The sequence below is a fragment of the Diaphorina citri genome, unplaced genomic scaffold (genome assembly GCF_000475195.1).
Source record: "Diaphorina citri unplaced genomic scaffold, Diaci psyllid genome assembly version 1.1 scaffold1934, whole genome shotgun sequence".
In the NCBI taxonomy this organism is placed as follows: Eukaryota; Metazoa; Arthropoda; class Insecta; order Hemiptera; family Psyllidae; genus Diaphorina; species Diaphorina citri.
The window spans coordinates 33,949-45,506 of record NW_007379360.1 but is presented as its reverse complement, the minus strand read 5'-3'; the positions used below and the strand labels follow the sequence as shown (position 1 = coordinate 45,506).

General features: G+C 38.8%; 2 protein-coding genes across 2 annotated transcripts; both read left to right on the top strand.

Annotated features, from left to right (window-relative positions):
• Positions 1–707: 707 nt before the first annotated feature.
• On the top strand, positions 708–3,007 carry LOC108253489 (proton-coupled amino acid transporter-like protein pathetic). The gene is made up of 2 exons (XM_017447555.2): positions 708–909; positions 1,888–3,007. The coding sequence occupies exons 1-2, from the start codon at positions 724–726 to the stop codon at positions 1,969–1,971; spliced, it is 270 nt and encodes an 89-aa protein (XP_017303044.1). The 5' UTR covers positions 708–723; the 3' UTR covers positions 1,972–3,007.
• Positions 3,008–6,822: 3,815 nt separating this feature from the next.
• LOC103517709 (proton-coupled amino acid transporter-like protein CG1139) lies at positions 6,823–8,483 on the top strand. The gene is made up of 3 exons (XM_026829707.1): positions 6,823–7,008; positions 7,431–7,612; positions 8,201–8,483. Exons 1-3 carry the CDS (start codon positions 6,851–6,853, stop codon positions 8,452–8,454), a joined length of 594 nt encoding a protein of 197 aa, XP_026685508.1. The 5' UTR covers positions 6,823–6,850; the 3' UTR covers positions 8,455–8,483.
• The last annotated feature ends 3,075 nt before the right edge of the window (positions 8,484–11,558 follow it).

The window sequence follows — 11,558 nt, the reverse complement described above, 5'->3', positions numbered from 1 at the left end:
ATCCAATTTCATATAAAGAAAGGGCTTAAAGACTGCTAGCAAACCAGTGCTATTCAAAAATTGTAGTCATAAAAACAAAAATTAGAAAAATAAATGTGGGCAGGTGGGCCAATAAATGGTACGTTTTTGAGGTGGGCGAATATTTGGTTTGGTACACAGACAGACACCGAAGCGAATACAATAGTCCGTCCACTATACCTTTTATTATTAGTAATAATAAAGGAAGGACGGACTAAAAATTAGAAAAATAAATGTGGGTAGGTGGGCCAATAAATGGTACGTTTTTTAGGTGGGCGAATATTTGGTTTGGTACAGGCGCTATCACACTAAAAGAGGGGAAACAATCTTCAGAAGAGGAGAAAATCCGAAAGGAAAATACGACTGGACCTAATTTTATTTCAGGGTATTCGAAGCATTCGTCCATCTGATGAAAGGATCTCTAGGCACTGGTATTCTGGCCATGCCCCATGGATTCAGTTTTGTTGGTGTGCTTCTGGGATTCTTTGGCACCATCTTCCTCATAGTTTTGCTAGCCCATTGTGTACATTTAATTGTAAGTAAAATGCACTGGTATTCTGGCCATGCCCCATGGATTCAGTTTTGTTGGTGTGCTTCTGGGATTCTTTGGCACCATCTTCCTCATAGTTTTGCTTGCCCATTGTGTACATTTAATTGTAAGTAAAATGAACTTCATCTTCACAATCATTTCCAGGGGCGTTCGCCATGGTGATTCCTCACTTGGATCTCCTCATTTCCCTGTTCGGCGCATTCTGTCTGGCCAGTCTCGGCATCATATTCCCGGCCACTATTCACATCCTGGTTCTCAGACATGAGCGGATTGGGTTCGGCTTCCTCAATTGGGTTCTGTTCAAGGACATTTTCCTCATCGCGTTTGGCCTGTTTGTGATGGTGTCAGTGTATACCATATACATTTCTATTAGTGCTAAACAAGTAAGAGGCTTCTGAATATCCCTAGTCTATGTCTAGTCAGAGCTTTCACAATGTACCCCATGTCCATGTCCATGTTATCGAGGTTGGTAGTTCAAGTCGAAGTCAAGTTAAAAAAATCTGTTGTGAACATCACACGACTTCCTTATCCTATTGAATGATGCTTATTTAGGTGTTCATCCATTGTAACTTTTACTAATCTCTAACCGTTTAGTCAGTATAGCTGAAAACCGCCAAAAAGCGGTCAAAATACCACCAACCGCAGCACCTATATTAACCAAAAGTTTTGTATTGCATCCTTGTCACATTTGTGGACTACATACCTACCAAATTTCAAGTATCTAGCTCATACCGTTCCCGAGATCTCATTGAATTACACCAAAAAGCGGCTGAAATTCCGCCGAGCGTTGCACCGATCTTAACCTTTAGTCAGTATAGCTGAAAACCGCCAAAAAGCGGTCAAAATACCACCAACCGCAGCACCTATCTTAACCAAAAGTTTTGTATTGCATCCTTGTCACATTTGTGGACTACGTACCTACCAAATTTCAAGTATCTAGCTCATACCGTTCCCGAGATCTCATTGAATTACACCAAAAAGCGGCTGAAATTCCGCCGAGCGTTGCACCGATCTTAACCAAAAAATTTGTGTCCCATCCTTGTCACATCGGTAAAATGCCACCAACCAATGCACCGATCTTAACCAAAAGTTTCGTGTCGCATCCTTGTCACATTTGACAGCTACATACCAAATTTCAAGTCGCTAGCTCTTACCGTTCTCGAGATATTTTGTTTAGAGACAGACGTCCTTCTATGGGAACAGACAGACAGACACCGAAGCGAATACAATAGTCCGTCCCTTTTACCTTTTATTATTACTATTAAAATAAATGCAAATAATTATCGGAATAATTATTTAGAAAAGAATCTTCGGTGATGGTGTCCGGAACGGTAATCAGTCTGATGGACATCTTCACCGCCATTCAGGAAGACTTTCACCCCAAAACACAAGTTCTGTCGTGAAGGGTGACGTTCATGTGCTAACAGTGTCCTGTGGGACCAGTGAGTGCCCGCTAGTTTTGTGCCATGTGAATTCAATTCATAACACTCTAGAAAGAAATGAAGAAGAAATAAAAGAAAGAAATGATGTAGAAACAAAGAAATGATAAGTGTTTGAGTAACAAGCAGGGTGACTAGTTATTGACAGACATTTCACAAATATTCAGGAGTTTCAAACAAACCAGAAAGTAAGAGAAGTTTCTAGAAGTCATGAAATACATATTTCATTTATCGGAGGATACATCGCTAGTGTTAGCTTAAGTTTGACTTTATAAAAATGTCTACAAGCCCTACAAGGAAACCTTGTTTTATACGTATAGCTATAGATAGCTAATTATTATTTTAATTCTAGTTTTAAGTTACTTTAGGAAACATTTTGATCATATAATACGTGCCTTTTGGTCCTAATACAGTACCTTGAGTGACGCCTTTGAACAAAATTCCGGAGAGTGGGAACCCTTGTAAACAAATTGTTGAATTCTCACTTCTCTGGTCTCGCCTTTAGGTAGTCAATTGAGGCAAAAAAAAAAAAAATGCTTCTGAAAGGGCTGCAAAGAAAATAGGGAGAAAACAATAAAAGGTCGAAGGCTGTTGAGAGATCTTTGTAAGAGCTATGGGGCTGGGGGTGAGAAAACAGTAAAAAATTCGGAATCATTAAATTTCTGAGAAAACCCATCTTACCCAATGTAATAAAAGGCACATCAAATTTTATACTTATTGCTCGAGAAGACGTTACCCTTTTTAGTGATCAGGCCCCGTTCCAGAAACCTAGAAAAAACTTGTGACGTCATAGTATTGCAAACTCTGTAGTGAGTTACTAATCTTGATTTTAGGAACGGAGCCCAGACAATCATTTTTTATGTAACCCAGGCGTTGATTTAGTGAGTAAGGTTTGTGTAACTCATTTATTGTTACATTTGTTACCAAATTTTGTTGAAAATTTTAATAAAGTATTATTTTTCCTGAGTAAGTTTTGTAAAATAATACTCTTATTTAGGTACATATTTTGTTGTTCTCATTTTGTTCGGTATTGTAACATTGTAAAAGTAAAGAGAACCTCCTGGTATTGATAGTATTTGTGTAGCTGTGGATCTAAGGATTTTTATAGCTTGTTGACAGTTTTTTGTGGTTCTGGTAACATTGTAAAGACAAATTCGTTTAGAATCTGCGAATAACCGTGTCAGGTTGGGTTTCAAATTTCAAAAGCAAAATTTGTGTGAATGCCTACTAAATATGTGTGTATGCAATGTGCTATTCATTGATCTTTTTGTCCGGTTGCTTGAAAAGAATCGATCCTTTTGTAGGTAGGACATGTCCATAAAGCGAGATTTAGCGATCTAACCACGATTTGAACATCATCCGTTTTTTTCCTGTAAAGGTGCTATTCAAATAAAGTCAATCCAAATCAGTTGAACCAAAAATAAATCAAAAAAAACTCTACTTCCACAGTCCGTCTCCTACTATCTGTCAACATTTTTTTAAGAGGTTTGACAGAGGGAACTGTACTAGGGTCTTATCGTCTCGAAATCGAAGAAAGAAGGTAGACAGGATAGGAGGAAAGCCAGCCGTTCCGAGAACGAACATTATCCCATCATTATCTGTCAACCTTTTTTTTAGAGGTTTGACAGAGGGAACTGTAACTGCTATGGTCTTATCGTCCCGAAATCGAAGAGAGAAGGAAGGCAGGACAGGAGAAAGCCAGCCGTTCCGAGAACGAACATTATCCCATCATTATCTGTCAACCTTTTTTTTAAGAGGTTTGACAGAGGGAACTGTAACTGCTATGGTCTTATCGTCCCGAAATCGAAGAGAGAAGGAAGGCAGGATAGGAGAAAGCCAACCGTTCCGAGAACGAACATTATCCCATCAGGATAAAATCAGCCCCGGGCGGCAATCGAACCCACGGCCTAGTGCTTACAAGGCAGACGCACTACCAACTAAGCTAACTAGGCTGCCTCTGTCAACCTCAATGTCCGAAAAAGTCATCAGCTTTTTCAGCCAACTTTTCCGATCTTCAAACATTGTTGTGAAACTACAATATTTTCAGTTCCAAGAGTAATGAAAATACTGATTTTAGAACCATTTTTTAATCGAAAATACATGTACCAAGTTTTCTTTTCTAATTATCAGTTTTGTGGCTGTAGTGTTTAAAGGACGTTGGTAAGTAAGCTGTCACATACCTAACCTGTTTATGAACTAACTGGAACCTGAATTACACTTCGGGTCTATAGTCTAATATTGCGGAATTTTCAGTTATTAGTTAGTCAAAATTGACTGCAAACAGTACAAACGGGTATAATTTCAAGAAATCCAAAAGACACTTGAGGTCATTATTCAGTAGCCACAATAATGAAAAAGAAAGCTTCTTTTTGTGTTTGACCTAACCCCTTCCTTTAATAACAAATAACAAGTCATTTGTGACAGCCTTTTTTGTACCAGTTTTCCATTGACGTGACTTCTGAACAAGTACCGCACGCACTGGTATTCTGGCCATGCCCCATGGATTCAGTTTTGTTGGTGTGCTTCTGGGATTCTTTGGCACCATCTTCCTCATAGTTTTGCTGGCCCATTGTGTACATTTAATTGTAAGTAAAATGAACTTCAGTAGTGATTACCGAGGTTGGTAGTTCAAGTCGAAGTCAAGTTAAAAAAATCTGTTGTGAACATCACACGACTTTCCTTATCCTATTGAATGATGCTTATATCCATTGTAACTTTTACTAATCTCTAACTGTTTAGTCAGTATAGCTGAAAACCGCCAAAAAGCGGTCAAAATACCACCAACCGCAGCACCTATCTTAACCAAAAGTTTTGTATTGCATATTTGTCACATTTGTGGACTACATACCTACCAGATTTCAAGTATCTAGCTCATACCGTTCCCAAGATCTCATTGAATTACACCAAAAAGCGGCTGAAATTCCGCCAAGCGTTGCACCGATCTTAACCAAAAAAATTTGTGTCCCATCCTTGTCACATTTGAAATCTGCATGCCAAATTTCAAGTCTCTAGCTCTTACCGTTTTCGAGATATTTTGTTTACAGACAGACAGAAGGACAGACAGACGGAAAGACAGAAGGACAGACACACGGATCAATGGCTGAAACTTTGAATTTAGGCTCTAGAGACCTCAAAACCTGTTTTGTCACTAAAAACTGACCATCGAAAATTTGATGACAGACAGAAGGACAGACAGACGGAAAGACAGAAGGACAGACACACGGATCAATGGCTGAAACTTTGAATTTAGGCTCTAGAGACCTGAAAATGTAAGTAGAGTACTTTACGCCACTAAAGAGGCTGTTTCCAAACATGGTCAACGGCCGTCGATGGCGACTGAAACCGTCCACATTGCCTCGACAAGATAGATTCAAATCGTCGATCGACATCGATTGGCCGTCAACTATGTGGGGACACAGCTTAAGATTATTCAGTGTTAAAGCCACCTTCAAGTTTCGATGGAATTACACCAACCTCTCATCATGGTCCACTAAAGGGTTGGTAGTATCAGTCCAGCTTTTTCTAAAAGTTTTCTTGGTGTTTTGATTGAGGAACGATTCTTATCCTTGTCAGACAATTTTTCTTTAGGGTCATTGGGGTGGAACAAGCTTAATCCCAGTAGTTACATTACTACATGTCTCCCCATAAATCGTTACATACACACCCAACAATCACAATCCCAAGTTGGGAGACATTTGGTAACAAGTGTACCAGACTTTTCCGAGACGACTTGTTCCACCGATATCACCAAACAAAATCCTCCTCACTTCTGCAGGGGCGTTCGCCTTGGTGATTCCTCACTTGGATCTCCTCATCTCCCTGTTCGGCGCATTCTGTCTGGCCAGTCTCGGCATCATATTCCCGGCCACTATTCACATCCTGGTTCTCAGACATGAGCGGATTGGGTTCGGCTTCCTCAATTGGGTTCTGTTCAAGGACATTTTCCTCATCGCGTTTGGCCTGTTTGTGATGGTGTCCGGAACGGTAATCAGTCTGATGGACATCTTCACCGCCATTCAGGAAGACTTTCACCCCAAAACACAAGTTCTGTCGTAGTTTGTTTGAAGGGTGACGTTCATGTGCTAACAGTGTCCTGTGGGACCAGTGAGTGCCAGCTAGTTTTGTGCCATGTGAATTCAATTCATAACACTTTAGAAAGAAATGAAGAAGAAATAAAAGAAAGAAATGATGTAGAAACAAAGAAATGATAAGTGTTTGAGTAACAAGCAGGGTGACTAGTTATTGACAGACATTTCACAAATATTCAGGAGTTTCAAACAAACCAGAAAGTAAGAGAAGTTTCTAGAAGTCATGAAATACATATTTCATTTATCGGAGGATACATCGCTAGTGTTAGCTTAAGTTTGACTTTATAAAAATGTCTACAAGCCCTACAAGGAAACCTTGTTTTATACGTATAGCTATAGATAGCTAATTATTATTTTAATTCTAGTTTTAAGTTACTTTAGGAAACATTTTGATCATATAATACGTGCCTTTTGGTCCTAATACAGTACCTTGAGTGACGCCTTTGAACAAAATTCCGGAGAGTGGGAACCCTTGTAAACAAATTGTTGAATTCTCACTTCTCTGGTCTCGCCTTTAGGTAGTCAATTGAGGCAAAAAAAAAAAAAATGCTTCTGAAAGGGCTGCAAAGAAAATAGGGAGAAAACAATAAAAGGTCGAAGGCTGTTGTGCTGATTTAAAAATTTCGATAAGCCAGCGCACAGCGCCAAAAGAGCGTTGAATGCATCAGTTCTTGACGAGGTTACATAACGTTATCTACGGTTGACATTTGAGGTAACCCTTAAATATCTTCCAGATTGTCAAAATCGAGCATCACATGAGGGAACCAAAGAAGTTCAGACAGCCAATCGGTGTTTTTAACGTTGGAATCGTCCTGACAGCGCTGCTGTTTGCCATTACCGGTATGTGCGGCTATATGAAATATGGCACCGCTGCACAGGGCTCCATGACACTGAACATTGCTGAGGATCAGATGTAAGTGATGTGGATGGAACCCATTGGGTGACAGAATCCAACGAATTATTGTCGAGAAGACTGACGTGGCCTTCCGATAACGATATAACATGATACCTAACCCCATAACGAAAAACTAGTGTATGCTTTACCACTTTCCGGATCGGTTAGTAGATTATTTTCTTTTTTTATACATTGAAGCGATTGCCAGAAGATGCCCTTTTCGGGGAACGACTATATAAATCTAATAAGGTATGTTCCCTTGTCTGCTGAATGAATGATCTTCGTTTGATCACTGTCTTTCTGAAAGCATTATTATAAGTGATGAGGATCTCTTCAGCACTTTCCCACCGATTTTAAGACTTGTAAAATGTAGGAAACTTTTTCAAAGGTCTTGTTAAAACTGACACACACCTGGTTGTTCCTCCCTAATTTTATTCCAGAATGGCTCAAATAGTCAAGCTCCTCTACGCTTTCGTCATCTTCTTCTCGTATCCTCTTCAGAACTTTGTCCCTCTGGAACTTCTCTGGATGAACTACATCAAACAGCACATGGTCGAATATTCGGAAAAGAAGAAACTCATTGTGGAGTATGTTTTCCGAGAGGTTATCGTACTCATAACATGTAAGTAGATTACTCGAATATTCGGAAAAGAAGAAACTCATTGTGGAGTATGTTTTCCGAGAGGTTATCGTACTCATAACATGTAAGTAGAGTACTTTACGCCACTAAAGAGGCTGTTTCCAAACATGGTCAACGGCCGTCGATGGCGACTGAAACCGTCCACATTGCCTCGACAAGATAGATTCAAATCGTCAATCGACATCGATTGGCCGGCAACTATATGGGGACACAGCTTAAGATTAATCAGTGTTAAAGCCACCTTCAAGTTTCGATGGAATTACACCAACCTCTCATCATGGTCCACTAAAGGGTTGGTAGTATCAGTCCAGCTTTTTCTAAAAGTTTTCTTGGTGTTTTAATTGAGGAATGATTCTTATCCTTGTCAGACAATTTTTCTTTAGGGTCATTGAGGTGGAACAAGCTTAATCCCAGTACTTACATTACTACATGTCTCCCCATAAATCGTTGCATACACACCCAACAATCACAATCCCAAGTTGGGAGACATTTGGTAACAAGTGTAGCAGACTTTTCCGAGACGACTTGTTCCACCGATATCACCAAACAAAATCCTCCTCACTTCTGCAGGGGCGTTCGCCTTGGTGATTCCTCACTTGGATCTCCTCATCTCCCTGTTCGGCGCATTCTGTCTGGCCAGTCTCGGCATCATATTCCCAGCCGCTATTCACATCCTGGTTCTCAGACATGAGAAGGTCAGCTTTGGCCCCCTCGGCTGGATTCTGATCAAGGATATTGCCCTCATTGTGTTCGGGATCTTCATCATGGTGTCCGGGACTGTGATCAGTATCATGGATATCTTCACAGCTATCGCGGGAGACTAACAAGCAGAGTCGTAAAGTAATGGCTTCCCTGAAAAAAAAAAAAAAAAAAAAAAAAAAAAAAAAAGAAAGTAAAAAAAAAAGTTTCCCCTAAAAAAAAAAAAAAAAAAAAAAAAAAAAATCCTTTGAATTCGTTCTAATCGCGCCCTACGAATTACAGTCATTTTTTTTTTTTTAGTCTTTATTTAAAAGTAATTCTAGGTAAAGGACAAGTTGTTTGTTTAGACTTTTAGAGTAGGTGTGTACCTACCTACTAACGGAGACTTACTAGATGGCAAGGAGAAGAACGCTATTATTTTAGGTAATAAAATGGGTTTAAGATTTAAAATGTCCAAAAATAAAAAGAAAAAAAAATGGATGAAGTGAGAGAGGGGAGAAACTGTCTAAATTTCGAGAAGAAGGTAAGGCATTAAATTTTGAGACAAAAGATACCTTTTTTACTGTCTTAAATTCTTTCCCCTTCCCTGAAAAAAAAAAAAAAAAAAAAAAAAATCCTTTGAATTCGTTCTAATCGCGCCCTACGAATTACAGTCTTTTTTTCTCAGTCGTTATTTAAAAGCAATTCTAGGTAAAGGACAAGTTGTTTGTTTAGACTTTTAGAGTAGGTATGTACCTACTGGCGGAGACTTACTAGATGGCAAGGAGAAGAACGCTATTATTTTAGGTAATAAAATGGGTTTAAGATTTAAAATGTCCAAAAATAAAAAAAAATTAAAAAATGGATGAAGTGAGAGAGGGGAGAAACTGTCTAAATTTCGAGAAGTAGGTAAGGCATTAAATTTTGAGACAAAGGATACCTTTTTTTACTGTCTAAAGAAGCGACACATAAAAGACTGATGGTGGCTTCTTTCTTCTTAACACATTGAGTTAGCTGCTTTGTTTCTGAATATACCATAACGACCCTCTCGCCTGCAAAATTCAACCTATGAATCATCTGGGGGTATTAGGAGATGGTCCGGGGGTATTTTGGGGGAAGCATTGTGCGAGGAAGGGGGGCACAAATCCAATTTCATCTAAAGAAAGGGCTTAAAGACTGCTAGCAAACCAGTGCTATTCAAAAATTGTAGTCATAAACGTACCTACGTTCATTATCTCTTTTATAGTTTTTTCCTTTCTTCTTTTTATCACGATAATCTACAGCTTTAGCACTAAAGTTCAAAGTTCACTTTGTTATTTCGAATTCAAATAAAGTATTACGATTACAAAAAAAAATCTGGTGTGAGCATCACACGACTTTCCTTATCCTATTGAATTATGCTTATTTGGGTGTTCTAATTATCTAATAATCTTCTACCCTAACTTTTACAATATCTCTAACCATTTAGTCGGTATAGCTGAAAACAGCCAAAAAATTGTCGAAAACCACCATGCGAGGAAGGGGGGCACAATCATAAATTCTCCCCGTGTCAAGAGCAACAGAGAGTTGTGTGCCTCTTTGATGACCTTGGGATTTTTTGGGGGGAAAATGTGGGAGAGGATTCAGCATAAATGTTGCATAATTAAAGCATTTTATGTTTTTGAACAAAACGAAACTCCCACAGTAGTGCTGTTGCTCAGGCATTGGCACTTAAGGTTCGATTCTCAACAGTCCATTTCTAGCGAAACAGAGACATTGGTCTGTGTAAAATTGGAGGGGTCAATTGAAGAAGATTCCAAGTCCATTTCTAGCGAAATTGAGCCAATCTTGACGGTATATCATTAACTTACTAGACAATACGAATGAGTCCTTCGATATTTATGATGATTAGGCACTTTTAGTAGACGAAGACCCTTTTTTACTCTACCAACTAGGTAGGTAGTAAAAATTGTCCCTCCTAAATTGAACCCTCGGATAGAGTCAGAGAAAGACCACGATTGAGTTTTAATCAAAAAATTTAATAGTTCAAAAAAAAAAGGTATATAGGTAATTCCTCAAATAAAATTTGAAAAATGAAACATATCAAATTTCAAGTCTCTAGCTTATACCGTTCCCGAGATATTGTTAAATTACATCTAAAACCGCCAAAAAGCGGTCAAATTGCCAAGCGTTGCACCGATCCTAACCAAAAGTTTTGTGTCGCATCTTTGTCACATTTGACACCTACATACCAAATTTCAAGTCTCTAGCTTTTATACCGTTCTCGAGATATTTTGTTTACAGACAGACACACACACGGTCCAATGGCTGAAACTTTGGATTTAGGCCCTAGGGACCTCAAAACGTGTTTTGGCACTAAAAAATCACCATCGAAAATTTGACCCGATTACATTACTTTCCTTCCTTATAGGATAAGGAAAGTAAAAAGATAGGTAACAGGTACCAAGGTACCTACTACCTACTTACAATTTGAAATAAATTATTCAACCTATACGTGTAAATATGATTTGTAAGTTCAAAGGTTGAAAGTATTGTTGCATGCTGTAAATTGAAGCGTTGGCGCAGAGTTGCATGTACATAATAACTACTCAATGCCAATTATAAGGTCTACCAATGCATATATTGGATATAGAGGGAGCCCAGATATCGTGTCTGGGCATCCATGGGATTCACCCTCCAATCCTGAAAAGAAGAAGAAGAAGAAGAAATAGCACCATTCTCTGTTAACATATTTACTTTTTTTGTAATTCGAAAGCAATACACCGATCTCAAAAGTTCTCATTTGATAAACTGGTGGTCGTGGGTTTGAATCTCAGCTGTGAGATAAAAGATAAACATTCTTCAAATTCATTCACTAAAATACTGGATAAGAAGTCATTCTTAGGTATCTAGGTAGGTATTGCTTTTTTCTGTGTGCTAAAAGTTTGGAATGTAGAGCAAGGCATTGAAACGAGGGAGAGAGAGAGACAAAAGAGCAAGAAAGAAGAGAGAGATAAAAAAAGAGCGAGAATGAGAGAGAGAGAGAGAGAAAGAGCAAAAAAGAAGGTTGAGAATGAGAGAGAGGTAAAAAAGGAAAGGAGAAAGAGAGAGAGAGAGAGAGAGAGAGAGAGAGAGAGAGAAAATCAAAGTGCAAAACAGAAAACTATTCATGTTTGGAAAATTCAATTAAAACTCCTTCTCTCTCTCTTCCTCCTCCTTCCCTCTCTCTCTCTCTCTCTCTCTCTCTCTCTCTCTCTCTCTCTCTCTCTCT

Excerpts from the sequence above, each read along its gene's own strand:
- LOC103517709 (XM_026829707.1), top strand. The coding sequence starts at position 6,851 with ATGAGGGAACCAAAGAAGTTCAGACAGCCAATCGGTGTTTTTAACGTT. Across the intron at positions 7,009-7,430 it reads AACATTGCTGAGGATCAGAT|AATGGCTCAAATAGTCAAGC; the intron begins GTAAGTGATGTG and ends ATTTTATTCCAG. Across the intron at positions 7,613-8,200 it reads GGTTATCGTACTCATAACAT|GGGCGTTCGCCTTGGTGATT; the intron begins GTAAGTAGATTA and ends TCACTTCTGCAG.
- LOC108253489 (XM_017447555.2), top strand. The coding sequence starts at position 724 with ATGGTGATTCCTCACTTGGATCTCCTCATTTCCCTGTTCGGCGCATTC. Across the intron at positions 910-1,887 it reads CGTTTGGCCTGTTTGTGATG|GTGTCCGGAACGGTAATCAG; the intron begins GTGTCAGTGTAT and ends TCTTCGGTGATG.